The sequence below is a fragment of the Barbus barbus genome, assembly GCF_936440315.1.
Source record: "Barbus barbus genome assembly, chromosome: 30".
Lineage (NCBI taxonomy): Eukaryota > Metazoa > Chordata > Actinopteri > Cypriniformes > Cyprinidae > Barbus > Barbus barbus.
This window is the reverse complement of record NC_136758.1, coordinates 3,375,190-3,402,912: the sequence shown is the minus strand read 5'-3', so window position 1 is coordinate 3,402,912 and position 27,723 is coordinate 3,375,190. Positions and strand designations below refer to the sequence as shown.

Here is a 27,723-nt window from a genome sequence, read left to right as displayed (position 1 = left end):
AAATACTTTGTTTCATTCTTCAACAGATATTTAAATAAAACATTCACACCAAATGCTCTTTTCCGAAACCTCTTTTGAAGTAAGTTTCACACCTACTGTGTAAAACATCTAGAAGCGTAACAGTAATGAGCACTGTGCTTATTTTCTACAAAATGCACAATAATAACTTTGTGTTGTTGTGGTGAGATTGGCGTAGTCGCGCGCCTCCGGCAGAGGTGTCGCTGTGGCTCGAGCGCTGAGGAGATAAACCCGCAGAAGAAGACGCGCTGCAGCTGTTCATCAGAAGCGTGCGAGAGAGAGAGTCTACAGTAGTATTCACTCGTTACTCTGACATCTATTGAGCTTCCAGGTGTGTATATCCACAGCGACACTCACACGAGAACGACACGTTAGATAGCGATTCATTCATTTAGACGAGCGAGTCCGCTGCATCTCTCACATGAACACAAACACACTGGGATTTAATCAGATGTTGATTCATTTCTGAACTCTACATCAAAATGATGTTGTTTCAGTTTTGTATTTAAATAGTGACAATGTTCTGACGAAAGCACAGTAGAGTATATGAACACAACATACTTTGAGGAGTATATAGTTCTGTGGTAGCCTTGGCTTCTGCTACAATCTCACAGTCATTACAATAACACTGCTGGAGCTTTGTGTTAATAACTACTGTTAACACACAAAACACGATGTCAAATGACAATTCAGTATAGCTTTCCTGTAGTAAATCATGCTAGACTGCTATGTTGTTTAGATTCATTCATTGGCCCATATTCACCCAGGTGAAGTGCACTAACAATGTACTTAGCACACTAATTTTGTACTTAATATACTAAAAAATGATCCTTTAGTACTTCTTCAGATCATCTACGTGTACTAAACTGTGCTATTTTGGGACACCATGAATATGCGCTTTTAACATGCTATCTTTGTATTTACAAAATGCATTTAGTCACCACTTGAACTCATCTTTCATTCACTAGTACTACAAATTAGTGCGCTAAGTACATTGTTAGTGCACTTGTTTTTCACCAGCAGACACTTTTTCACACCATTTTCAGCATCAAATGATATAAAGGAGGCTTGAAGAAAAAATGCCACCAAAATTCAAGATTATTACTTTTTTATATTTATGGTTTAGACACGAAAGAGTGATTTTTCTGAATATCAGCACAATTGTGAATGTTTATTGATTTGAGGTATAAAACGAGTATCACGAGTGAGTTAACTTTTAGATACAGCATTGTCTGTTTTTGCTCAATTTCACAAGTGACAGTAGTTCAACAGAAGCGTTTCACGTCTCCAAGCAGCAAGCAGTAGCGTTTCATTACTGCATGGATCCAGATACTGGTTTCATTTCAGTTTAACATCTCTGTATTGTCTTAATTATCTAATCGAATTTGAATAAATGTAAGAATTGGTCATAAAAGTTGGTGCATGCATTTAATAAGATTGGACCATTACTCTTCTAAAGTTTAAATGGCCCCGGACATCAATGTAAGAGGACCGTTATCACCAGCACATATTACTTTAGCCTTCAGTCTCGCATGATCCTTCATCATTCTAGTACGCCGAAACATTTCTGATTATTATCTGCTACATACATTTTAGAAACTGTGATGCACTACTGAATAAGTTTGGGATAAATATGATTAAAAAAATAAATGAATTAATACTTTAATTCAGCAAGGACACATGAAATTGATCAGAAGTGACAGTGAGCGCATTTATGAGGTTAGGAAAGATTTTTTTTTCCAACAAATGCTGTTCTTTTAAACTTTCTCTTTGTCAAGGAATCCTGAAAAACAAAATGCATCACGGTTTCTGCAAATACATGAAGCAGCACAACTGTTTTCAACATTGATGATAATCAGACATGTTTCTTGAGCAGGAAATCAGCATATTAGACTGATTTCTGAAGAATCATGTGACACTGAAGACTGGAATAATTCAGCTTTGTCACCAGGAATAAATTACATTTAAAAATATACAGTAAACAGTTATTTAAAATGGCAATAATAGTTGACAAATGACTGTTTTCATCAAATATAGTATTTAATAATGCATGTTCATTTTCAGTTTCAGTGTGGAGTTGGTGCAGCTGCAGCGATGTCCAGGCAGAGCACGTTCACCGCGGCTCTGGCCACTATGTTAGGAGCCACTCTCGGCGGCCTGTTCCTGTGGCGCAGCATCCGCGCACAGAAGAGAAAGGTCCTCAAGGGCCCCGCTTCAGCTGAGACCGTACAAGCCCAGCTAGAAGCGGACGTCACAGCCTCACAGCCAGCAAGACAAGAGCCGCAAGCCCAGAAGCTTCTGCGTGCGCATTCGCTGTTAGAGGTGCCGCCCGTGATTGTCAGCTCGCCAGAAGAGTGGGAGACGCTCTGGCCTGGTTTCCAGAAGGAACTGTCCGTCTATCCGGTTCTGGGACTGGACTGTGAATGGGTAAAAAGCATGCGTGTAAGCATGGCTCTGTGAGTGGCTCAGTTTAAACATTGCATGCGTAGCGGCAGCACTAGACGATGTTGTTTGCTTTCACAGGTGTCTGTCAAAGGCAAGGCCTCGGCGGTTTCCTTACTCCAGCTGGCGACATTCTCCGGCCGCTGTATGCTGGTCAGACTGCTGGCGTTTCGTGATGCACAGCTTCCTCTCCCTGAGGGTCTCGTCAGGGTCCTCTCTGACCCCCGTGTGCTGAAGGTCGGGGTGGGATGTTATGAGGATGGGAAACGGCTGACTCATGATCATGGTCTGACTCTGAGTTGCACCGTGGACCTGCGCTACCTGGCCCTCAGACAGAGGTAATGCCCCAGTTTGATCCAAGACTGCATAGTCAGTTTTTAAATGTTACTATCTATTAGAGCTGCACAGTTTTTTCAAAATAAACCCAGTAGAGCTGCACTATTAATCGATAAAAGTTTGCAATCTCGATTCAAACACACACGCGATCTAATTTCTAAATGACAACGATTCGCCCGTGTCTAGTAAACATAGTAGAACATTCAAATCAACGACACAGTATTATTTCTGTCTTACAGTCACAGAAATACTGGGATGAAAGTTCGGATATAAACCTGGTCAATGGTAGCGATCAAAATAGAGCAAGTCAATTTTAGAAAACAGGTGCCTCAAATAATGTTTGTGTGGATTGCGTTGTTTCTCCACTAGGTGGCGACAAGTGACTTAAAAAATTTATTTGTCATTGAATCATTCCTTCAAGAGATTTGTGCAAAAACGTTGATTCATCCAGTCATGAAACAAATGAATTATTACTAGTCATCGAATCATTCCTTCAAATCACTTTTTCATGATTTTAATAATAATATTTGTATTAAATATCGTCTATTAGATTTGAAATGCATATTATATACCAAAATGTTGAATTCGTTCAAATGAAACCCTTTTAAATAGACTGCAGCAATGAATATTTTGTCACATTATTTTGTTTTGTTCAGAATCGTGGAAGTACACATCATTTTAATGTGGTATGTTTAAGTGAAGCACAGCACTCTGTTCATTTACATGCAAGCATCTCATTTCCTAAATATTAATATTAAATACTTTTTTATTTGCAGTGAAATATATTATATATTTTCTATTTTGTTTATTATAATTATGATAAGCTTTAAAAAAAATGCATTTTAAGTTGCAATCATAATTTGGTTTTATTAGAAAAATTGCAGTTAGATATCCCCCCCCCCCCCACGAAATCATGCAACCCTGTTATCAATAAATGATCAAGTCCAGACACATTTACATACAATATAGATTTTCAGAAAACCTCACATTAAAGGAAAATAAATGTTAATTCTGTAAAATTCAACAATTATATAACTAATTCAATTTCATCTGAAAAGCAGCTCTGCAGAAGAATAGTGTTAATATTCTGCTTAATGTAGTTCAGTGTTGATTGAATTCAGTTCATTAGTGTAATCAGTTCTGAAATTGTTCAAGTAAATAAGGTAGGCAATTATAATTGCTACCAGGTGTCTCTAAATGTCATAAATTCAAATCTCAGTAAGACTTTAAAGCACTTGTGGAGTGACCTGAGGCGATCTGGGTTGTGTTGAAGGCAAGCGGTGCTGAATAATGGCTTGAGTCTGAAGTCTCTGGCTGCGGATCTGCTGAACGTCACGCTGGACAAATCGCTGGAGCTGCGCTGCAGTGACTGGGAGGCGGATGTGTTGACCCAACAACAGGTGAGGAGGAGATCCTCTGATGGAGCTTCAGATTGACAGCAGTATCTTTCCATTTGACAGCATTCAAAAAGGCTCAGCTTGGCTCATTTCAGGTCATTTTTGCCAAAGTAGTAATAACACAGCTATGCAACTGATTTAGGATTTTAGGTTATTTATACATTGTATGACCAATTCAGTATTGGCCTGCCAAGTATTGGCCTCTCCCATTCATTTGGCCAAAAAACATCCAACTTTTAACTTTTTGACCACTTAGATTCATCAAATTATTTTTTTCGTTCAGATTGCATATCTAAAAAAAAGTTAAAAGGGAGTTTTAAAGCACTCAAATTGAGGAAACCATTTATTATTATTAAAAATCCAAAAATTAAATGGTTAAATTACTAAAAAGTGTAAGCATTTTTTTTTTTTTGTTCTCCAACCGAGCAGTTGTTTTAAAAACTAAAATACATAACAAATCTAGTTAAAAATAAGGCATGCAGTTAAATATTGGTGCTTTTAACAAAATCATTGTGATATTCACTGTTGATTTGAATTTATGTTGTCAGTAATGCCTTATAATTATCCTGTAATTCCCAGCTGGAAAAGACTCTGTAGTGAAACTGTTGTCATCGTGGTGTCCGTACACTTAACTCTGTCATACGGTTTCCACCAGATGGCCTATGCAGCACATGATGCCCAGATCTCTGTTGCCCTGTTTTTTCACCTGCTGGGGATGAACACAGAGCCCCGGCTCCCCGCCGAGGGTGAAAGCACGTTTGTCCAGCTGGCATCATGCTGCCAGGGGCTGGTAGACGTGCCCTTCAGGGCGCGCTATAACGGAGAGGGGGAAGACGGGGAGAGGAGGCGGCGAAGCCGGAAGTCCACCGTGGAGAGTCCCGAGTCTGGAGACCAGCAAGTTCCAGACCCGCGGCGGAACAAACGCAAACCACTGGGAGTTGGTTACTCGGCCAGGTAATGAAGAAGGTGTTTGACTTTTCCTGTAATTAGCTGTTGCATTAGTCACAGTGAAAATATATCTGATTAAAGATAATAAAATACATGACTAATCTTTAAAGATATCCCTTGCACAAAGTATTAAAATTTGACATGCTTTGGATATTCGGATCTGAACTCCCTTATGTGACTGTTGTGCTGTTTGTCTTGATTCAGGAAATCACCCCTTTATGATAACTGTTTCCTTCATGCCCCCGATGGCCAGCCGCTCTGCACATGTGACAAGAAGAAAGCAAAATGGTACCTGGAGAAGGGTATAGGAGGTACACAACGACTTCATATTGCTGACCAAATGAGGAAGTTTTCAATGCGTATTTGAAGTGCATTTTTCCCCTTGTTTTGCAGTGCATGTGTGAATGTTACAAAGCCGTTTACTTTAAGTTCAAGATACAGTTTGCTCATGATGGCAGTAACGCCTTTTATATTTACAATAATATAATTCTGAAGGGGGTGAGGACCCCAAAAAATCATTACCAGGGTTCTTATAGTTAAAGTTGAAAAGTTAGTTTTCATTAACTGAAATAAAATATTAACTTTTTTTCAGCTAGTTGCCAAGGTAACATGTAAGTTTTTAGTTTAACTTGATTTACTAAAAAACTAAAACTGAAATTAAAAAAAGTTAAAAAAAGACTAAGCACAACAAAATTAAAATATGAATGCAAACTTAAATTAAAACAAAAGCCTAAATGTACATTTAAAATAAAAAAAAAACTATCAAACTAAAAAAAAAACTGTAAAAAATATTGAATTAAATATTAACAAACTATAATAGTATAATAGTAATATGACAAGTGTGAAAATACTGTCAAGTTCAACAGTATGATGAATAAATATTAACATCATTACTTTAACCTGTTAACTTGCGTACCCGTATGTGAAACTGTTTAACATTGTAGTTGCGCCGGCGCCAATGAAGCGGTCCAGTAAGCGCGCTGCTAAATCAGTTTTAATGTGCGCCTAGAACGACCGCAGGTGAGGCATTAAGTGCATGGCACTGCAACCAACTTTACATTTTACAGAGTTTAATGTAGCAATGCAATTACTCAGTTGTTCCAGATCATTATTGACCATGACTTGGTTGCAAATACAAAAATAAGACGAGTAAAGAAAATGCGGAACTTATTAAAAGAATCAACCTTTATTTAAATATGAACACAGAAAGCCATTGTTAACAGGTTAATATAAATATATATGAACTATATCATATGTCTATATCATATTAAACATGGTTCTTCTCGGAGTAGCTGCACGTGTTGCATCATCTTCTTGTTGGACAGGTGTCAGTGTTATGGCACAATACTGCCACCTGGGAGGTCAACAGGTACTAGCACTTGTCCTGTTATCATAAGAGTCCTGTTCATTTTAAATATTGTGATTATCGCCGATGCCGGTATGTTGTGACACACTAAATTAACACGATGGAGATATTTCATGCTTTGAATATCAGGATTATTATCAATACCGGTATACTGCGGCACCTCTACTTTGAATAATAATTGCAAGTAAAATATGATCTGTTCATAATCTCAGAATTGGTCAGCGAAGATCCATTCGTTGTCCGGCTGCTGTTTGAGCCGTCAGGCCGTCCAGACTCCCAGAAAGACTACTACCTCACAGCCAAAGAGAACGTGTGCGTGGTGTGCGGGAAAGCCGACTCTTACATCAGGTGTGTCTCGTGCTTCCTGCCATTTATTTGAGTTTGTTTGCAAAGTGGGACTCTCCAAACTAAGTCATCTCAACTACTGTCTGTCCATGTTAACCTAGGAAGAACATTGTCCCACACGAGTACAGACGCCACTTCCCGGCTGAGATGAAGGACCACAACTCGCATGACATCCTGCTGCTGTGCACTTCCTGTCACGCGGCTTCGAACGTGCACGACGGGGTCCTGAAGCAGCGGCTGGCCGAGGAGCACTCCGCTCCACAGGGCTGCGAGGAGGGCATTCGGCTGCTGGAGGACGCAGACCGCCGGCGGGTGCGATCGGCCGCTAGGGCTCTCCTCAGCGCCAGCGACGGGATGCCACCATCCAGGAAGGAGGAGCTCCTGTCAGTCATCCAGAGCTTCTTCTGCAACGGACAGCAGGAGGTCACGCAAGAGATGCTTCAGAAAGCTGCTGCGCTGGAAACCAGGTAGCTTATTTTGACCAAAAACCTCCCGTGGAGACGAAATGTGAACTAAACTTGAACTATTGTTGTCATATTACATAAAGTATAGGTATAGTGGCATAGGTATACTTGTTTTCTTTTATATTTAATATTTTTGGTTGTGTTGCATTCAGGGCTGAGCGATATTGACAGTCTCTCTTCTGGGGTTTTGACGATAACAATAATTAGACAATATTATGAGTGTTTTTGTTAGGGCTGAAGGATTTGGGGAAATCTAATTGCGAGATTTTTTTTTTTTTTAACCAATATTGCGATTTTAATATGCAATAATTTTTTTCAAGCTCTTTATGTTCTTTATTCAACAAAGACAAGCAATAAATCATTGTATAGTAGGGGTGGCACGGTACGGACATCTCTGTTCTGTGGATGAATACAGGCAATTCACTCTCAATCCAGAAGGGGGCGCCTGCAGTAATACAACGCTGTTTGATCACCGCCAACAGAAGAACAGCGAATGCTATGAGTTGTGCACTTGAAAACAAAGCCCCTAGACAGTGACCGTGTGCTGATTCTGAACGCGTCTCTCACATAGACTAACAAAGGGGTATACTTTAAAGGCTTGTGCACTTAACTGTTTGCTAAATGGAGCTTTGTGCTCGTGTATCCTACCTCCCTCATTCAACACAAATCTAAATATTCCATAATATTTCCATATTTGCGATGTAACGTCTGAATGCTAACTATTATTATGTAAATTATAGGCTTTTGAGTGTGTACTTCAGTCGCGGTGACAGAGGTTTGGCTCACTGTATTTTTTTTGATAAAGTACCAACTGCGCTGTCAAGTTATCAGTGCTGGAACTGATGTGTGTGTGCGCTCCGGCGCGATCACTTCAACTGTTTCCTTATACCAGCAGAATCAACTTTAAACACTTATTGTCTTATTAATAATCACTGTATAAAGGTCTGCTTTTATTTGTGTACAGACAATGAAAACAAAACCGATTTTATATATGACGTAATAATATTTCATATTTTCACATCTAGATGGAAAAAAATGTAATTTGCACTACTGTCTGTTCAAAATAAATGAAAAGAAACTGAGCATAGTAGATTTTTTTTTTTTTTTTTTTCTGGTGTACTGAAATCGCATCGAACCATGACATCAGTGCACCCTGCCACCCCTATTGTATAGTATGAACAACACAATATTACATAGATTAAACATAAATGTTATTTTCTGTAGGCCAGGCCTATATGTTACGAAGGAATTAGGTGATGCATGAATTGATATGAATGACATTTTTATTTAACAGCTAGAATCATAGTAATATGTTGACTCATTTGTTTAACTTCCAGCCTTGTAAGCATGTAATAACTGACAACATAAAGCACTGGCAAATAAGCCTGGTGTTAACATTAATATGAAAGTCAGTAACAAGTCACACAAATTAAAGTAGATTGCAGAAATATAAAAAACAAATGTTGCTTTACCACACTCAGTATTTAGGTAATTCAAAGTCACTGTAATAAACACGTATGTAAACATGTAGATTGCACTTTTTAAACACTTAACTTTAGACAGATTTTAAATAAGAGTGTGTGTGTATATATATATATCATCTTAAGGTCGAAGTCTTCAGTAATGAAATTCACCGTAAGGCTGTTACTGCTCGAGTAATTTCCATGTGCAGTTTTGAAGCACATTCATATATATATATATATATGCATATGCTTTCAAACATTTCCGCGTGTAGCGTGCCACACTACAAAACCTGCCCAATTGCTACTCAAAACCTGCCCAATCGCGTTTCGAGGGGGGTCCACCGGTAAAAGTCAAATTTTGGGGGGTAAAATACACCTTTTTGGAGGGGTTCCCCTGGTAAGATTCGCATTTCAGGGGCTAAATATTGCATTTTTTGAGGCACGCCGCGGATCTGACAACTTCCTCTGAAGACTGCTTAGATGTGTTCGACTTGAAGCAGCGCTGCTAGACCGATCGGTGTGTGTCATCAAAGTACTGTGAGAGCTATGCTATCTCATGCTTTCTCTCGCCATACTTTGATGTCATACACGATCAATCTTCAAGTTGAACACACCTCTTTACTCTTGCGTGTCGTGACAGTGTAATCGCAGCCTCTGCGTTTTTTCATATCACGATATCGCAAATGCAATTAATCGTTCAGCCCTAGTTTTTGTGCTGCAATTTGTTGTTTAGGCCTGTCTGCTTTTCATATTCTTCTCATTGTGTGCGGTGGTTAGTTCACTTTTTCATTAATGGCCAATATTTGCCACCTTAAATTGATTTCCAAAGGATTTTTACCTTCCTCTAGAAATCAATTTAAGGTGGCTAATATTGTCCGTGCAAATATTAGAGTGCAGAATTCATGGTTCCATTTAATTATGGCAAATTGTCCAGGTCCTGAAGCTACAAAGCAGCCCCAGACCATTACACTACCACCACCATGTTTGACTGTTGGTATGATGGTCTTTTTATGAAATGCTGTGTTGGTTTTACACCAGATGTACGGGACACTCACCATCCAAAAAGTTCAACTTTTGTCTAGTCAGTCCACAGAATATTTTCCCAAAAGTCTTGGGGAAAATCAAGTTATTTTTAGGTAAATGGGAGACGAGCCTTTGTGTTCTTTTTGCTCAGCAGTGGCTTTTGCCTTGGAACTCTCCCATGGATGCCGTTTTTGCCCAGTCTCTTTCTTATTGTTGAACCATGAACACTGACCTTAATTGAGGCAAGTGAGGCCTGCAGTTCTTTAGATGTTGTTCTGGGTTCTTTTTTGACCTCCTGGATGAGTCTTCGTTGCGCTCTTGGAGTAATCATCTGTTCTTGAATTTCTTTAGGTCGCGGCATGATGTTACTCTTTAAAGGGTTACTCCACCCCAAAATGAAAACATTTACCCCCATGTCATTCCAAACCCGTAAAAGCTTTGTTCGTCTTGGGAACACAATTTAAGATACTTCTGATGCATTCTAACAGCTCTCTGACCCTCCCATAATGAGATCGGTAAAATAATCCATGTGACATCAGAGGTTCAACCGTAATTTTACAAAACTACGAGAATACTTTTTGTACCCAACGAAAACAAAAATAACGACTTTGTTCAATAATTCGTCTCATCTGAGTTTTACCCATAACTTGACAGGCTAAGTTGTCCAAATGAAGTTCTTAGTAATGCATAATTACTCATTAAATTTACTTTTGAGATATTTACGGTAGGAAATTTATAAAATCTCTTCATGGAACATGATCTTTTACTTAATATCCTAATGATTTTTGGCATAAAAGAAAAATTTATTATTTTTACCCATTCAATGTATTTTTGGCTATTGCTACAAATATACCCCAGCGACTTAAGACTGGTTTGGGCTCCAGGCTCATGTGTTTACATACTTACAAGATGTGAAGATGCAGTTCTGAATTGTGTTAGGTTGTGAAAGCCGATGTCTTTTACCTTTGCAGGATCTTTAACGAGAGTTATGTGCCGCATGGACTGAAGGTAGTGCAGGTGTATTCCGAGCGCGGTCTGCGGGGCCTGATGGACTTGGAGCGCTGCTGGCGACAACACTTTCTGACCAGCATGCAGCCCCGCCATTTGCCCCCTCTCTGGTCCGTCAACCACAACCATGACAAATATCTGCGCAAGTACGGTGAGGACCTGCAAATCCAGCTCAACTGAGCTCCTCGCCACACAAACAGAAAGAAACTTAGTGCAACAACTGCTGGGATAGGAAGGTTTCCACTGCGTGTGCAACACTCCTCGTCCTGTCGTTTGAGTGTGTACCAGAGACTGACTCGCCTCGGCTACAGGTAAGCTCCGGTGATGACTTCCAAATGAGAAAAATAACAACAACAACAACCGAAGACTAGACTGTGGCCCCAGTTTGACTGGGCCCTAAGGGACCAGATGGAGATTGGGTAAGAGACTCTTTGGGGATCGAAAGCCACTATGGTGAACAGCAGAACTCAAGGGTAGTGCAAGAACCGAAATGGTGATAGGTAAAATATCAAAAAAGCGTAATGTGCACACTTTTTAATGTTTAGAATGTTGAAAAGCATTCTCATTTCCCTGTGAAAAGTAGAATCTACTGTATTTTAACCAGCCCAAACCTGCTCTTCTTAATTCCTAATCATGAATTGAATAAGATTCATAGCTTACAATTCTTGCAGGTTTGAGGCCATATTAAATGTGTACGTGTTAAATCGGTTTGTCTTTTGAGGCTAAACAAAATGGTAATTTTTACTTCTAATGGAGCTCTGTCATTTCTATTCAATTTCAGGCTGTTTTTTTTTTTTTTTTTTGTGGGTTTTGAGTAAAACTCCATTTATCTTTAAGTCTGGACCAAATTGAGCACGGCTCAGCACATGATGTCTGTACAATGAATGGTCATTTTTAGAGTCAGGACACCTCCAAAACACACCAGCATAACATCTTTCTGCATGTGTGTATATATATACCCCTGACACACTGAAGACAGGCTAAAATGATAGTGGATGAAATTCATTCTCACCCCGTTCAAGATTTTGTCGTTCTAGTTTGTGTTGTATTTGCAGTTTCAGCCTGAGAGATTGAGCTCCATGGGATGGAAACAAATATAAATGGCCAAATCAAGGACACTGAAGTCTGAGCCTAACATAATTTAACTTAAGAAACGCTACAGCTTTCCTTTTTATTTACATTTGTCCAGATGTAACCTATTAAAAGCTTGTGTTTCCTTAATGTCAATAAAAAATATTAAATTCCATATGTTAAGACTGGATGAGTTGTCTGGAGGTTGTCTGTTCTTTTTTTACCTTGTAGATACTGTATAATATACTACTTTTTCACATCCTGCAGTTCATAAAACAGTCCAACACTCATGCAGTTTTACTGTTTATTACTTAAAAAAAAATCAAGATTTAATAAATAGTCTATAGAATTGTAAAAAAAAAAGGGAAGAAGGGTCTAAAAGTGGGGGTTAACATTAGTAGACTTATCTAGTGATTCTGACAATCTCGTACTGCAGCTTTAAGGCCTCTTTGATTGTGGTGTCGGAACAATCTGTTTGTCAAATGTCTGTTTTGGATCAGTGCCAAATATGCTACATTTCACAGTATAGTATATAAGTTTAAATCAAACAAAATAATTTGTTACAAACATCTTGTCACATTTAGGGCCAGTCACAGTATTTAGTTTGGTGGCTTAGTGCTCTGTAGGAGTAGTGCATAGCATTTATCAGGGAAGCAATACATAAGTTAACATGAACATAGCTTGAGCACAATATTTGTAGTGCGTGTGTATATATATATAAGTGACGAAACTAACAGGACAAAGAAACACTTATAAAATGCCTCACCATACTACTCCGTTATACAATAAAGTAATCATCGCTGGCATAACATGAGCATGACATTGTAGTAGATTGTCAAGAAAAAGCATGAACATAATTCTAGAGCCTATAATCCTATAGCTAACTATAGACTGGATGTCTCTAGTTACTCTTTTAGGTTTTGGTGAACAGATACTGGAATTTGTAAGAGTTATGCAAGATCTGTATTCTAACCATATTAAGTGTGTGTTAAACATCAGGAGTGACTTTTCAAACAGCTGCATGATCTATAGCAACGGAAATGCAAAAGAATGTTGAATTTTGATTGAGGCACAACCATATTTTATCAACCATCTGTTACTTATTGCTTTTGCATTTATGCATCTGGTCTTAAACCACAACTGGAATAGTACAGTTCACTACAGAATAAGGCATACTTTACAGCAGATAATCAATGGAGATTTTGTTACGTTTACATTTTCAGTCTGTGTCAGGATAACACATTCATGAAATCTCACTGGTGGTTTTGCTGGTGACTTCAGGATGAAACGGGGTATATCTTCTTTGGGGGTAAACAAGCAGGAACTGACATCATTCTCTGAACTGTCTGTGCTTACAACACATGGGCTGCTTTTACACGAGTTGATACTGCAGACCCACGTCTGCTTGACGTCAGTTTGGTTCATTTGGCTGGTGTTTTCTTAACTTGAGTTATGACCAAGCAGTTTGCCTTGGTACATTCTCACAATTGCTGTATAAGGCAGTTTTCACAGGTTAAGGCTGTTAGGCCAGTTTACGTCTGGATAAACTATACCCCAAGCTGCCATTTTCAAATGTACTCTGGTTTGCTTCCTCAGGAGCCCCGGAGTTTGGTAAGGAGCTATTAAAGGTGGGGTATGTATTTTTACAAAAACACTTTAGAAACTGAGTCGGCAGAGTAACAAAACAAACTTGTAGCCAATCAGCAGTAAGGGGTGTGTCTACTCATGATGCGGAGGAGAGAGCCAAGCGATGACAGAAAGATAGAGATGGCGGATAAAAAACAAAAGAGGGCTTGTCTACACCGGATGCGACAGTTGTCTTGTTGCGCCGCGACAGCTAATGTCTGTCTATACTGGACGCGACCGTCGAAAATCATTTGAAATTTCTGTCAATGTCAAATAGAATGCGACAGCAGTTTAGTGTCGGGGATTTGTCGTGTCACAGCACGGTATCCAGTGTAGACGGCATCACCAATTATGAGTTCTGTAGTATTTTGTCACGCCGCGTCGCTCGCCTCCGGTGTAGACACACAGTGTTACGATAAGGCAAGAAGTAGGACCCGTGTAAATATCGGATCAGCTTTCCAGCGCTGGAGAGAACTCAAGGAGCGGGAAGGCCTGCGATCGGATGCCGAGGTTGCTTAGTTTCTTCTCGATAGGTGAGTAACATTGGTTTTGCTTTTTCACAGAACTAATCGTTGCCTGGGTTGCGTACGGATGTGTGGGGCGGAGCCATCAAAATAGGGGCGAAACCCTTTTGGGGTAGGGGCTAGGGTTGTGACGGTGAGGAAATTTTCCCACCGGTTAATCGACGTGTGACAACACCGGTAATACCGTGGTGGTGGTGGGGTCGTTTGAGTTTTCCTCGAATTTGCGGCAATTTGGCATCAAACAGTTGTTTGTTTGAGTTTTCCCACTTTCCTTTGCTTGTAAAAGCACCGTGCGCATTTTACTTTCACTTGGGGGGAAAATCACAGTTTAAATAAAATAAAAACTAGCAAATTCTGTGGAACCAAATAAATGAGAAACGAATGTTAAAAAAAAACTTCCAATATCACCTTAGATAAATGGCAGGTCAACAGGCTTTTCAAAATCCAAAATAATTTTTTAAACGGGCGCTTTTACATTTCGTTTTGAAATTCTTCTGCCATCGTCTTGTCTGTCTCACCTCACTCTTCTGTCAGTCACCTCGGCTCACTCTCCTCACGTGTTCAATGAAATCTGATCTGTGATGCGCGACTGTCGTTTGCTCTGTGTTGCATTGAGCAGCCGTGTTCAGTTTTAATTGTAGTGTCTGTTCTCTAACTGAACTCAATTATTTTTATTACTATTAAAAAAAATCTAAATTACGGTGAGGGACGGTGCTGCAAGTGAAGTAACCGGTGTTGCGGTATCACCGCCAACACCGTCTATCGCAGCAAGCCTAGTAGGGGCGTGTTTGTTTTGGTGATTTGAAATATCAACATTGGCTACCAGAAATCACTTACCCCACCTTTAAAAACAACCAAACAGTTTCAAGAAAACCGAAGTCCCCTTCAAAAGAGAAATAACCTTGTTATAGACACATTCACATCAAAATGGCATATACATATAGACAAACTGCACTTGTGTTTTTAAAGTTGTCTTAAACTGATAGAAGACTATAAATTAGTATAATGTATCTCCACAAAAAGGTTTCAAAGATTCAAGAAACTTCCCAGATTCTATTTACACACATTAGACTTTCTTCCTCTGGAAAAATATCTTGAATCGTCACTCTTTTCCTTTCAACATCTAGCTCTTCCGTCTTATAGTTGTCCTTCTAGCATGCTGCTGACGGCCTGATCCAGTGCACGAGGCTGTTGGATCTTGGGTTTAACCCCTGCTACAGATCCCTGCAACCTTTGCAGCTCCAGGATGCTGTCTAAAGCACTTTGCAGGTGTTCACTCAGTTCCCCGTCTTCCACTAAAGCAGGCAAACTGAGAGACTCTGCTGCCGAAGCAGTCAGCTTGTTCCTTTTAAGCACTGGAGTGCACTGCTCTGGAAGCAAGCCTTGCACACTTGGGGCTACATAGTCTTGAGTGGCCACAGAATCAGAGAGGTTCTGCGAATCACTACCTGTCCTAATTGTCTCCATGTCAAGGTGCAGTTTCATCTTGTTTAGCTGATCTGGCCTCTGATCGTTTTTGTCCTCTGCAACATTTGACACAGGAGGCTTGAGAGATTCATCTTTCCCCTGCATGGCTCCTCTCTTAGTTAGCTGCCCGCTGTAGTTTCGTTTAAACCCAGAGATCACATGTGAGGCATCACATGAGTTGTGGATAACTTTGCGGGATCCTGACTCTTGTTTGATAGTGAGGCGTATTGCTCCTTTGCTGCTGGAGCGATATGTCTTGAGGCCAGGAGGTCTGTCAGATTGCACGGTCCATGATGGTGGAGATGGAGGACAGCTGGTAAGGCCAGTCTGGACTGATGACAAATGACTGTGCTGAGATGAGTTCTTGGCTCGGGAAATGAGGAAGGTCTCTGCTGAACCACCAAAATAATGAAACGTTCACATTTCACTGTTTCAGGTCAGAGTGCATGTAATCTGTGGCTGTAATTGCAACACTTTATAATGGAGTTTCTCAAATCTGACCCTGGAGGGTCACTGCCCTGCAGAGTTTAGCTCTAACCCTAATCAAAGACACCTAAGCAAGCCAATCAATAACTTCCGTTGTTAAAATAAAAATGACAGGCTCCTGAGTTTGAGCAGGGTTTGAGCTAAATGCTGCAGGGCAGTGGTCCTCCAGGGTTGTATTTAAGGAATCCTGCTTTACTAGTGAGAAACAAAGGCACACAAAAGAACTTGTGCCTTGTTACCTGGATCTCTTCTGGTTTTGCGTCTGTCCTCTGCCAGCGAGACTCTTTCTGACTGGAGAAACAAACGCTCCAGCATCACCATCTCTGCTGATGGGCTCTCCAGCTGAAGAAAGCAATAACAACTCAGACCTGCCACCTCTTTTATTCCAGAGAACCAAAATAATGTTTAGGGTTTCAGAACAATTACTTTGGTCAGTGATTTTAATCAATTATGCCATTACCTGGGATTCAGTCAGAAGTAGTTTCCTGTACTTGTTCAGCATGTCTTTGGTTCGTTTCAACAGAACGACTGACACGCACTCAAACTGCTTGTCCACTGCATGAAGAATGACAGATATTTTCTCATGTATATTTTACTTTTGAGTCCGTTTACAGAACAACAATTTTATAAAATGTTGTTAAATTCAAACTTCATGATTGGAGTCAAACCTGAAATAAAGTCAGCCTGGTTGGGTAGAGCTCTAGCACAAGTATGGTACGGCAACAAATGTCTCAAAGCATCCTCCACTGAAACAAATGGAGCTGAAGTGTTTGGGTTGAGAACAGCACTGTGGTCCAAAAACAGCTGCTGTTTGAACCTGCAAATGCACATACAAAATATGTCTATGCTAAATTGTGTACATTAAATAGCAACTTTGTGGATGACCATATTTGTAAAAATTTTATTATTTTTGTCTTTCAAAACATTCGTTTGGTATCTCACCATGTTGTCCTGGACAAAGCAAAAGAATGCCATATCTTGGTCTTTCTTCACTGCTAGTGGAGTCTCATCTTACATGAGGATGATGATGCTATCCTTTCCAACAGACATTCAGGCCAGCTAGCATTCAAAGTTGTTTGACCCCTTTTTCAATCTTATTGAAGTATGTAGATTAGCTCAGTATTCAATGCTCAGCTTCTCCATTGGACCCTACTGAATTTGTTACAATGGTTTAAAGAGATTCTAGTCCAGTGCCGCCTTAACCCTGAGGCACACAAACAGTACACAACGCTTCCTAATCCAACAGACCTGATTCAACTCATCTGCTTACGTTTGTCTGACACACCCATTACAAGAATTGGAGTCTTTACTAAAGAGTCGATGAGCTGCAAAATGTGCAGTTTTGGGGTACTCCGGGAATGTGGTTGGGAACCATTGATATTGAGGACTCATATTCCCACTGTACCTTTTGTCCCCTAAAAGTGTGGCCTAATTTCAAAGGGTTGTCGGATGCAAAATTTACTTTTACACATAGTTTGAACTGAAATGTGTGGTGACAGTGTGTGTACACAACCACCCTTTTAATGATAAAAATCCACCCAGTGTGTGTTTTTTTTTTTTTTTTTTTTCTTTTTTTTTTTTTTTTTAAATCCCTATAAATCAACATAAATCATAACACATGATTTTTGGCAAAATGACGTAGTTTTGGCAGGCCGCTCCCACGACTGTTGATTGACACTAGCGTTTTATCACAGACCCGCCTTGAATGAGCTGTCATTGGTCCGCCATTGTTTCAACGTGGGGCAGGTGTAGACAAGAACGTCTACAACAAATAAGGGGTACAGTTGCATCTTTTTATGCAAATCTTTCCTGATCCAGATTTTTTTTTTTTTTTTTTTTTTTTTCAAATCGCTTTAATTGATGTGCTGGTTAGCAAGTTCTCAGAGAGCTGCTCGCCCCACGGAAGAGAGGGGTGGGGTCAGCAGAGCTCATTAGCATTTAAAGGGACAAATGTTGTTCATGAAAGGGGGTCGAACTTAATAAAGTCTATAACAGTGGTTCTTAACTTTTCTTCAAGACCCTACAGAATCATGTCAACTTGTGGAAAATGGGCATCCTATGACCCCTTTAAGTTGAAAACAGTCATTCAGCAGATACTTATATTCAAAGCGACTAGTTTGTCTTAAAGCAAAATGTACAAGAGTCTCATAGTGCCATTTGGACTCAGTGTTGCACCCTATATGGTCAATGAATGTATAAAAGCTACTATAACTGAGGAGTCTCAGAATACCTACAGACAGAAGGGATGTCCTCTTTTCTCCAACAAGTTAACAGGCAGAATGAGACACTTTGATTCTGTTTGTCCACCTATCTAGCCTAAGGTTCAGACTTAGCAATGACTCTCAATGTACCACAGAAAAATATCGGTCTTGCCTACACCTATTAGGCCTAATGGCCTTGAACTTGGCAGTGGTTCTGTTGTACTATCTAAAAATTTGTCTTTCATTATTGGGAGTTGTACTGGACAGATGTAAGTGGTATTGATGAAATGAATTCAGGCATTCCTTTGGTAGAGGGATCCAGTTATTTTTGAAATTGGCATAAAATAAATAGTTTGATTGGGGTTGGAGTTGAAATCTACAGGACAGGAGGTCTTTCCAGGAGCAGGGATGTAGACCCCTGCTTTGTTTTGTTTAGAAGTGTTGCTTTTTATGTATTTCTGTCCTGGAAAGCATTACAATGCAAAGCATTTATTTGAGAGCCTTGTTTTGACCTCTGCCCATTGCCCCTGGGTGCAAAAGGCTTTTATACCTAAGGCAGGAGTTTTTACACCTGTTCGTTGAAATTGATCTTCCTGTAAAGTTCAACCCCAACCCTAATCAAAAACATCTGAATCAGATATTCAGGAACACATGGGAATTACAGAAAGGCGTGTTGGTGCAGGGCTGGAACTGAATTCTGCAGGATGGTAACTATCTGGGATCAGGATTGGGCATTTCAAGTCAACTTTATCATCAATCCTGCTTATACAGTACGTGCATGACATACAGAGGACTGAAATTCTGTTTCCCTCAAACTAGTGATGAGAAACCAAGGCTTTCTGAAGCATTTGAGGCTTTCAAATTGTGCTGAAAAAATGTTCATTACTCGAAGCTTTGAACACAATGTGCATTAGCGACATCTGGTCGTCAGACTTGTTTTCTCCACCATAAGTGTGGAATCAGTCTGGGATCAACACAGTTCTATCTAATCTGATCTAATGTCATCTAAATTAATTTGTTACGAGACCACAACTCATGTCATGTGTAGTCTGGTCAATGGATTCACATATTGATCAATAAAATATACAAATATGTGATCATAATAATTGACGTAAGTAGGTTTGGGTGAGCTGTTTGGGTTATAGAACATAGTTAAATGCATTAGAGGTGTGAGGTGTTAAATGCATTCAGTTTCTATCTGGTGGTTGAGGTTACAGTTAACGCAAATCCTATTCCGCTGAATCCCAAATAAGTGTACACACACACAACCAAGTCAAAGTTTTTTCTTTTCAAACAGCTGTCCCAACTTTCCTATACTGCACTGGAGGCCCGGTATCAACCGTCCCATCACTACCTCAAACCTGCGGTGTAAGACACCGATATGACAGTTTAAATATATTTACATTGTACTGCGAACAATATGCTAAGGTGCCTTGAAATGTATTGTCTTTTATTCCCTAGCCTCAGACGTCACCCCCATGGACCGTTAGCTGAATGTCTGATGCATATCACACACAAAATTGGAAACATTTCAGGAGTTTCAAAGCCATCATTGGTTAAATTTAAATTAGATTGGTTAAATGATACAGAATTCCTGGGAAATGTGTCGCGTTCTTTAACGTTCCGCCTGGAAACCAAAATGCTGTGATGCCAATGCCTCATGGAAGAAAGCCTTCGTGTTTACAACTGTGACAAAGAGCACTAAAGACGGGATTTTCAAAAGTATGTGAAATATTTAAAGTTTGCAGCATATAATCTTTAAAATATGTCGAAGAGTTTTGCACACCGGTCTGTTATTGTGGGGACATTTCCACACCCCGAAACATGACGCGGCACAAAAAGAAACATGATGGTTGCTTTACCGGTCAGTCATATGGCCTTTTGGGTGGGCCTTGGCCTTTCTGCCTTCAGTCTGAAGATCTGGCTTTGTGAGACTATTTATTCCTCAATCAGCTGGTCTAACAACACAGTTTCTTGCTAGCTACAGCCCTGCCTATAGCATTTTCCATCTTAAATATTTTTGAATTCATACTGATGTCTACATAGAATTAGTATGCTACTGAGTAAATCTATTTTTACTTACCGGTGTTGCCTCTTTGTTAGTCTGAGCTTCTCCTCTTGTGGATCCACGCTCGCAGTTGGAGTCTGTGACATGGAGGGAATTTTAATAACATCAAATCCAGAATGACTTTAAAATTCTGAATCCATTCGAAATGTCACATCTTCCTGAAATCTAGCATGATTTGACTAAGATTTCACGTTTATTTTGCACCTTTACCTGGTTCTTCTGAAGTGTTGAGTAGGTCTCCTTGTCCTGGGCAAGCAGCCTGGGCCCGAGATGTACCTTCTCCTGTAACTCACGCTGATTCAAAGAGATTATCCCATTGTTCCTAGGGACTGTGAGCTCTAATAAGGATGATAGGATAATTATAACAATTTTCTTTTTTGTTAGAAAGAATATATTTGTATATACAGCAAATACAAAAAGAAAATGTCCCAATGAAGCACTATCTTCTATTGCATAAGTTCCTGTCTACTGTTTCTGGGAAATTTAAAATGCTTTCTAACAAAGACTCTGTTTAGTTCTTCTTTCATAACTACAGCAATAATATTCATTGTTACTGATGGAGATTAGTCTCATTTAAGAATTTACCTGTGCCATGTTCACCGTTTTGCTGCTTGTACTCATGGTCGGTTGACTCTAATGTTCTGCTAAGCTCAGTCAACACGTGACTTTGGCCCAGTTGCTCTGGATACATAAACAAGTTCTCTGAGGAAGAGGAAGGGCTCTTACTCATTACTGGCCCCTCCTGACACTTGGGGTCAGCACCAAGAGCAATCGACACCGAGGAATCCTGCTCATCTGAGACTGGAGTTGTTGAGCCCTTCATGGAGTCTATGTCTGTGGTCTTTACAGTGCACTGGCCAATAGGAGACTGCCACAGAATATCTGTGTGCTCTGAACCAAGATATGCTGGCAAAAGAATCTCTTCACTGTCACACAAGGAAGAGAAATTCTCAGATGCAGTCAAGGATGTGAGCGAGTCCTCCGCTTCACCTACAGCAGCAGAGATATGGTTGTCCATTTCCACAAGCAGAGTTGCAGCTAAGAAATCTTGGCTGGCTAACGGTTTTTGTGGATACTGCAGAGAAAAACATATATTTTGTATTTACTGAAGAAGTACAGGATACTTTCCTAATACGCTGTTAAAGTCCACATGCAATAAAACATTAAAACAGAGCACAGTTTTAATCTACCTGTTGGGGAGGATGCACTAAAGCCTGATTGTGACTCAATGGTTTATGCTCTCCTTCAGTAAAATGTTGCTCTCCTGTCTGGGTAATCAGCTGGGGGGATAATGACAACACCGTCTCAGGGGTACAACTAATATCTGGTGATGGCTGTAGTAGAGTTGAAACTGGAGAGGTCAAAGGGTGAATCTCTGCAACAGGTGCTTCCACCGAAGCTGGAGGACGCAATCTGCTCTCCTGAAGTGAGTAGAAACAGTGAACAAATGTAACAAGTTACAAAAAAGTGCTTTAGAAATTAAATGATAACATAATATAATACTGTTTAAGTAAATAAAGACCATTCCTAACATTGTTACAACAGAAACTCACTTGTTTGTTGACATTCTCCTGTTGATCTTCTGTTGTTTTCTCGGGCAAGAGAAGCACTGTATTCTGGTTTAGACGCACCTTTCCCTCAGGTCCCCCTATTAAAGCACCTTGGGCTTGAGGCACCAAAGGCAGACTTTGTATCATAGACTGACCATTTTCTATTGGTATCGTGGTCATATCGGGGATAAGCATATTGGCATTATTAATCACTGTGATCTGGTTTCCAACAGTGTTTTGAATTAACGCATGCTGCCCCTGCACTTGAGGTGCATAGGTCCCTGCTAGCTGTGTTGGCATCTGGAAGACTGTAGGAGGTGTTGACCGAATTGGTAAAGACCCTGACAGAAGAGCCCCTTGTTTTAGGGTGAACTGTCCAGTTGGGGAGGTGAAAATAGGGCTGAAGTTGATTTGCCTTGGCCGTACAGTCACAATATGAGAACTGTCAACATTGGGTTTGTTAGACACCTGATTGCTTGGTGTACTAAGAATGCACCTTGGGATGCTGGTAGACTGGGACAAAGTTGCAGGTGTTTGGCTCGGCAGAAAGAACTGTCTCTGGCCCTGAAAAGGATCCTGGGGCTGAACGACAATGGGGCCTCCCTGACCAACCAGATTCAAGCTAACTGGTTTGCTGACACCTGGTGCGGACTGTGCTTGTAAGGACTGCTTTAAGCCAACAGAAGGGGGTAACAAGACACTCTGTGACACATTTGTTGATATGAAGGCAAATCCTGGCAATGGATTCTGTCCTGATGGCCTGGGACTGATCTGCATGAGCCTGGGCTGGATGCTGACTGGTAACTTAGGCTGAATGGGTAGAGGGTTTTTTTGTAACATGACCCCTGATGGGGTAATTGTTCTAACGGTGGAGGCCAACATCTGGCGGGCTGGTAGGGTCTTTTGTATAATCATGCTGGTGCTTTGTGCTGAATTAATAGAAAAGGATGCCTCGAGTGGAGGTGCGGGGAAGACATTCCCAGGAAGTAAACTCATTAACTGCGTTCCTGGAGGTTTGAGGGAGGGGCAGCCTGGGCCAACAGCTAATAAAGATGGCTGAGGAGGCTCCACTGCTGTTTGGGTGTCCTTTGGTAAAGAGCTCAAGCCAGGAAGGGTCAATGGTTTGGAGAAATATGGTGTTGAAGGCAAAGGAAGGGATGTGGCAGACAAAGCAAACTGGAGCGTTTCTACTGTCTGGGCAAGTCCTGCCTCTAATGCGAGAGTGTCCTCGGTGATGTCAGCCTCCTGGAGACTCTGCTGGAGGATGTCACAGATCTCGTCTGACTCTTTCTGCTCTTCTACTAGTTGGACATTGGGATCTTCTTGCACCTCTGGACCTCCACTTCCAAGTGAGGATCCCAGTGATGCCAGCAGTGCCTCCTCCAGAAAGGAGAGATCCACACAGCCAGAGACAGGAGTGTCCTGAGAACTAGCATCCTCTGCTAACAGAGACGCAGGGCTCTGCAGAACGGTCACAACAATCACGTTAAAGGTTTGTTAAAAGTATTCAAACACTATTTTAAAGCTTAAAGTCACAAATCCATTCTATTGAAACTAAAATAGTTTTTTTTTTTTAGACAGACAGACAGGCATGTTCTGGGAGGTCCAGCTGAAACAAATCTATATGCTCCCTCTTCCATGGGGAGAGCGGTCTAGACTCACTGGAGTGTCTGTGAAGAGTGACGGCTCTCCGGAGGATGAATTAATGAGTAAGTCTCCACTTGGCAGCTGTTTGAACAGAAGGGAGGATGGACAGTTAATTGCATGGGATAATGTTATAGAACTTGTTTGTGTATAAATTGTTGTTTGCAAATACAAGATTTGACTTCTGTTTAAGGTTTTTCAAAGTTATCCATGTAAGATCTCTCTATATATGTCCTTAGAAGAGTGCAAAGGTTAAAGCCACACCATAATTTCATGATCCCTCCATACCTCATTTGTCCCATGAAGAAAATCATTCAGAGCTTGAGGGTCACTGTTTCAAAGTAAAACAATTAAAAGTTAACATGAGCAAAATATCTTGCAAATCTTGTGTTATGAATTGCTTTAAAATACACAAACTAATTCATTTTACTGGATGTAACACTTACCACAAAACATCAAATAAACAAGTACCATCTTCATCCTCCATTTCAACTAAACAAAAAAGACATTGGATTGGAATTAAAACATGTATAAAACTTATAACAAATTAAATTATGCTTTGACAAAATGTGCAATTATTATTTGATATTAAATCTAATATGTCAGTATTGTGTTTTAATGTACTATATAAAATGACTCCAATCCACTTAATGTATGCAATATTATGGTGCCAAATCTCTAGTAAATCGCTATTAATGAGGTGAAACCACATGGTGCATATGTAATAATCTGGGTTTTGTGAAGTAACCTAACCTTTTATTAGGGTGGCTCCATTCAGAGCAGGGAGAGAGAGTTTCTGTGGACTTCATTGACTGGATTTTAGGGACTGGCAGTGAGGAAACTAGACATTTGGACACATGCTCTTCAGCAAGATCTGAGAAGGTAAACATGAGGTGTCAAAAAAGTTATTAGTCTTTGCAAGTGTATGGATGTTAAAAATTAAAAAGCTTGACTGAACTGAATTGGCAATCATGAAATCTTATAATTTCACTGCTCTGTACATTTTTGGTCAAATAACCAACAGTGTAACATCTAAATGACCTGTTCATTTACTGAATATGACCGACTGAGCCTGAATATATTGTTACACCAATGCAAGTGGTTTGTAAAGGATTCGAGTCACATTAGAGTCCTTCCTGCAATGTGGTAACTTTCAAGTCAATAATAATGTTACATTTCAACTACAAATTCAATTACAAATTAAATAGGCTGATTGAAAAGACTGAATCATTTATAATGTTGCAAACTGGTGTGTCATAACTCTAAAACAAGTACCAACCATGTATGAACTGGCTTGGTTGCTACAGATTTTACTAGGTTCACTTTTCTGTAATATTTTACAGACAATAATTCAGTGTAACTCAATTGGAAATGCCACATCACTGTTAATTTGCAGATAAATAAATAATCGTGATTTAGTGATTGGGCTATGTAGAGATAACCGACTGGAAAAATTTAACTTTAGGAATGGCCAAATTACATATTTACAGTGCAACAGTTTCTTTATAGCCAATGCTATAATACATTGTATACAGGCTCCAATAATAATAAATGCATATATTAAAATTATATATAAATATATATGCATTATGTAATATCAGTTACTAGAATATTTACACCTTGAATGGATAGTGGTCAAATGCACATCGTGAACCGCATGCCATCGCATGTTCAGTATCAGTTCATTGCGCAGAGTACAAATCGACACCATTGCATTGGTCTAAGACCATCTTCAGTTAGAAATGTTCCCTTATTTTGTCTCTCGCTTTGATTTTAAACGGTGGTCCAGACAGCTAGATCTCCTCCAATGACTTCTATCGTATTTTTCTTTACCTACATCCGCATTTCCACAGCACACATTGTCATTTAATTTCAAAATTACAGGCTGGCTGTTTTAGAAATGATTTCGGAATAAATCCTTCTACCCAGTTCGTGCCCAGAAATGGCACGTGCGGTCACGTTTGCGTCTCAGTGTAAGAAGGAAACACTTGAGGTTTAAAGGGATGCTGCTCAGGACGCGGTTCGCAGGAGGTGATGCGCACACAAAAGCTCCTCATGTGAAACACAGATGCACATTTATCCCATCATATCTCCTGTGCCGCGCCATAACGCGGATATTCAAAATGCGACATTAAGCAGAGAAAAAAAAAAAACTCACCCGCGTCTTTGCGCTTTATTGTCCTTTCAGACGGGCCTGTGCGCCATCCATCCGTACCCACATGCTCAGGGAGGAGGGGGAGACGGGCTCGTGAGGGTGGGTGACACACACGGAGGTAGAAGAGACAGAAAGCGCGTGTGCATGTGCTGCTCTTCAGTCTCAGCGACACTGGAACCCAGAAGCGCGCTGCTTTTCACAGGCATTTGGAAACATTACATCATGGTAACATTGACCTTTACCCATCTTATTCTTAGATCAGCGGACAGAAAAGGTAAATGCAATATTTACTCTTTTTAACAATAGGCTATTCTGCTTCAGAGACTAATTGGTAATGTTACGTGACAGCCGTGTCCAAGCGCTCCAAAAAAAAAAAAAGTTAAACAAGTTCTGTGGCAGACCTTCAAAACTTCGTCTTTAAATAGAATATTTTTTTATGAAAAAATTCCTTGGAACTAAAATCCTATCATGTTTAGAGGGATTTATTTATTTATTTGTTTATTTATTAATGGATAGGCCTAAGTGAAAAAAATAAATACACACAGAATTAAAAGGAAAGGTTAAATTTCGGCTAGTATTATATACTTTTGGTGTTTTGAGTATTTATTACATTTTTTTGTAGAGCTGGATGTCACATGCTTCATTAGTTGTAATTTTACAGAATCATAAATGTTTTAGAATCGATGATAGTTGTCAGGATTGTTGTAGGATACTTTAGATATTTCACATTTTCAAAACGTCATGAAGTAGAATGTAAGACAAAAAGAAAATCAAATATGTTAAACATTGTTCAGTAGAAGATTAACCCTTAAATTTATACCTCATGTTTTTATGTATAACAATTTTAGATTTTTATACATACCTTTTACAAATATCGTCTTTAATCCAGTGATTTTTTTTTTTTTTTTCTTTTTTTTTTTATGAATAAGAAGTCCAACAGTAGGTATGATCCAGAAGTCATAGATCCTCTTTTGGCAATTATTATTCATCATTGTCATTAGGATATGTCCCCAAAACCTTCAAATTGGCTGTTATTAAGCTTCTCATTAAAAAAAACACAACTTGACCCCAAAGATTTAGTTAATTACAGACCGATCTCAAATATCCCTTTTCTGTCAAAGATACTAGAAAAGGTAGTATCCTCGCAATTATATTCCTTCTTAGAGGAAAAATAGTATTTGTAAGGAATTCCAGTCAGGATTTAGATTTAGACATAATACTGAGACTGCTCTTATTAGAGTTACAAATGACCTGCTTCTATCATCTGATCGTGGTTGTATCTCTTTATTAGTGCTACTGGATCTTAGCGCTGCGTTCGACACCATCGACCACAACATTCTTTTGAAAAGACTAGAAGACTTTGTTGGCATTAGTGGAAGTGCATTAGCATGGTTCAAATCGTACTTATCTGACCGCCATTAGTTCGTAGCAGTGAATGAAGAGGTATCATATCGATCACAAGTGCAGTACGGAGTACCTCAAGGCTCAGTACTAGGGCCGTTACTTTTCACGCTTTACATGTTACCCTTGGGAGATATTATCAGGAGACATGGTGGTTAGCTTTCACTGTTATGCAGATGATACTCAGCTCTATATTTCTTCACGGCCCGGTGAAACACACCAAATTGAGAAACTAACGGAATGCATAGTCGATATAAAAAACTGGATGACGAGTGACTTCTTAACTGCTAAATTCTGAAAAAACAGAGGTGTTAATTATCAGACCTAAAAACCCCACATGTAATAACCTAGAGCACTATCTAACACTTGACGGCTGCTCTGTCAATTCTTCTTCATCAGTTAGGAACCTAGGTGTGCTGTTTGATAGCAAGCTTTCATTTGAAAGCCATGTTTCTAGCATCTGTAAAACTGCGTTTTTCCATCTCAAAAACATATCTAAATTGCGACCTATGCTCTCAACGTCAAATGCAGAAATGCTAATTCATGCGTTTATGACCTCAAGGTTAGACTATTGTAATGCTTTACTGGGTGGTTGTTCTGCACGCTTCATCAACAAACTACAGCTGGTTCAAAATGCAGCAGCTAGAGTTCTTACTAGAACCAGGAAGTACGACCATATTAGCCTGGTTCTGTCAACACTGCATTGGCTCCCCATCAAAC

At 39.8% G+C, this 27,723-nt stretch overlaps 2 protein-coding genes across 3 annotated transcripts; one reads left to right on the top strand and one right to left on the bottom strand.

The window, feature by feature from the left end:
- The first annotated feature begins 239 nt into the window (after positions 1 to 239).
- Positions 240 to 12,170, top strand: exd2 (exonuclease 3'-5' domain containing 2). 2 transcript variants are annotated; one of them, XM_079385948.1, is made up of 9 exons: positions 240 to 349; positions 2,083 to 2,460; positions 2,542 to 2,798; positions 4,070 to 4,196; positions 4,849 to 5,147; positions 5,346 to 5,452; positions 6,720 to 6,855; positions 6,954 to 7,319; positions 10,774 to 12,170. In XM_079385948.1, exons 2-9 carry the CDS (start codon positions 2,113 to 2,115, stop codon positions 10,988 to 10,990), a joined length of 1,857 nt encoding a protein of 618 aa, XP_079242074.1. In that variant the 5' UTR covers positions 240 to 349; positions 2,083 to 2,112; the 3' UTR covers positions 10,991 to 12,170. The 2 variants fall into 2 exon arrangements, with proteins under 2 accessions (XP_079242074.1, XP_079242075.1); XM_079385949.1 differs by having other exon boundaries at positions 252 to 349; positions 2,083 to 2,445; positions 10,774 to 12,070.
- A 2,998-nt stretch (positions 12,171 to 15,168) lies between these two features.
- Positions 15,169 to 23,934, bottom strand: LOC306850028 (BRD4-interacting chromatin-remodeling complex-associated protein; the record flags this gene model as incomplete). Its single annotated transcript, XM_079385442.1, has 12 exons — positions 15,169 to 15,890; positions 16,224 to 16,326; positions 16,445 to 16,539; positions 16,653 to 16,801; positions 20,269 to 20,330; positions 20,464 to 20,591; positions 20,839 to 21,328; positions 21,444 to 21,674; positions 21,807 to 23,264; positions 23,466 to 23,531; positions 23,736 to 23,778; positions 23,894 to 23,934. 12 exons carry the CDS (start codon positions 23,932 to 23,934, stop codon positions 15,169 to 15,171), a joined length of 3,588 nt encoding a protein of 1,195 aa, XP_079241568.1.
- Between the last annotated feature and the right edge of the window lie 3,789 nt (positions 23,935 to 27,723).

Bases quoted from the DNA above. Each gene is read 5' to 3' on its own strand.
- exd2 (XM_079385948.1), top strand. From the start codon at position 2,113: ATGTCCAGGCAGAGCACGTTCACCGCGGCTCTGGCCACTATGTTAGGA. The intron at 2,461-2,541 runs GTAAGCATGGCT...TTGCTTTCACAG, and splicing joins AATGGGTAAAAAGCATGCGT to GTGTCTGTCAAAGGCAAGGC. The intron at 7,320-10,773 runs GTAGCTTATTTT...TTACCTTTGCAG, and splicing joins GCTGCTGCGCTGGAAACCAG to GATCTTTAACGAGAGTTATG.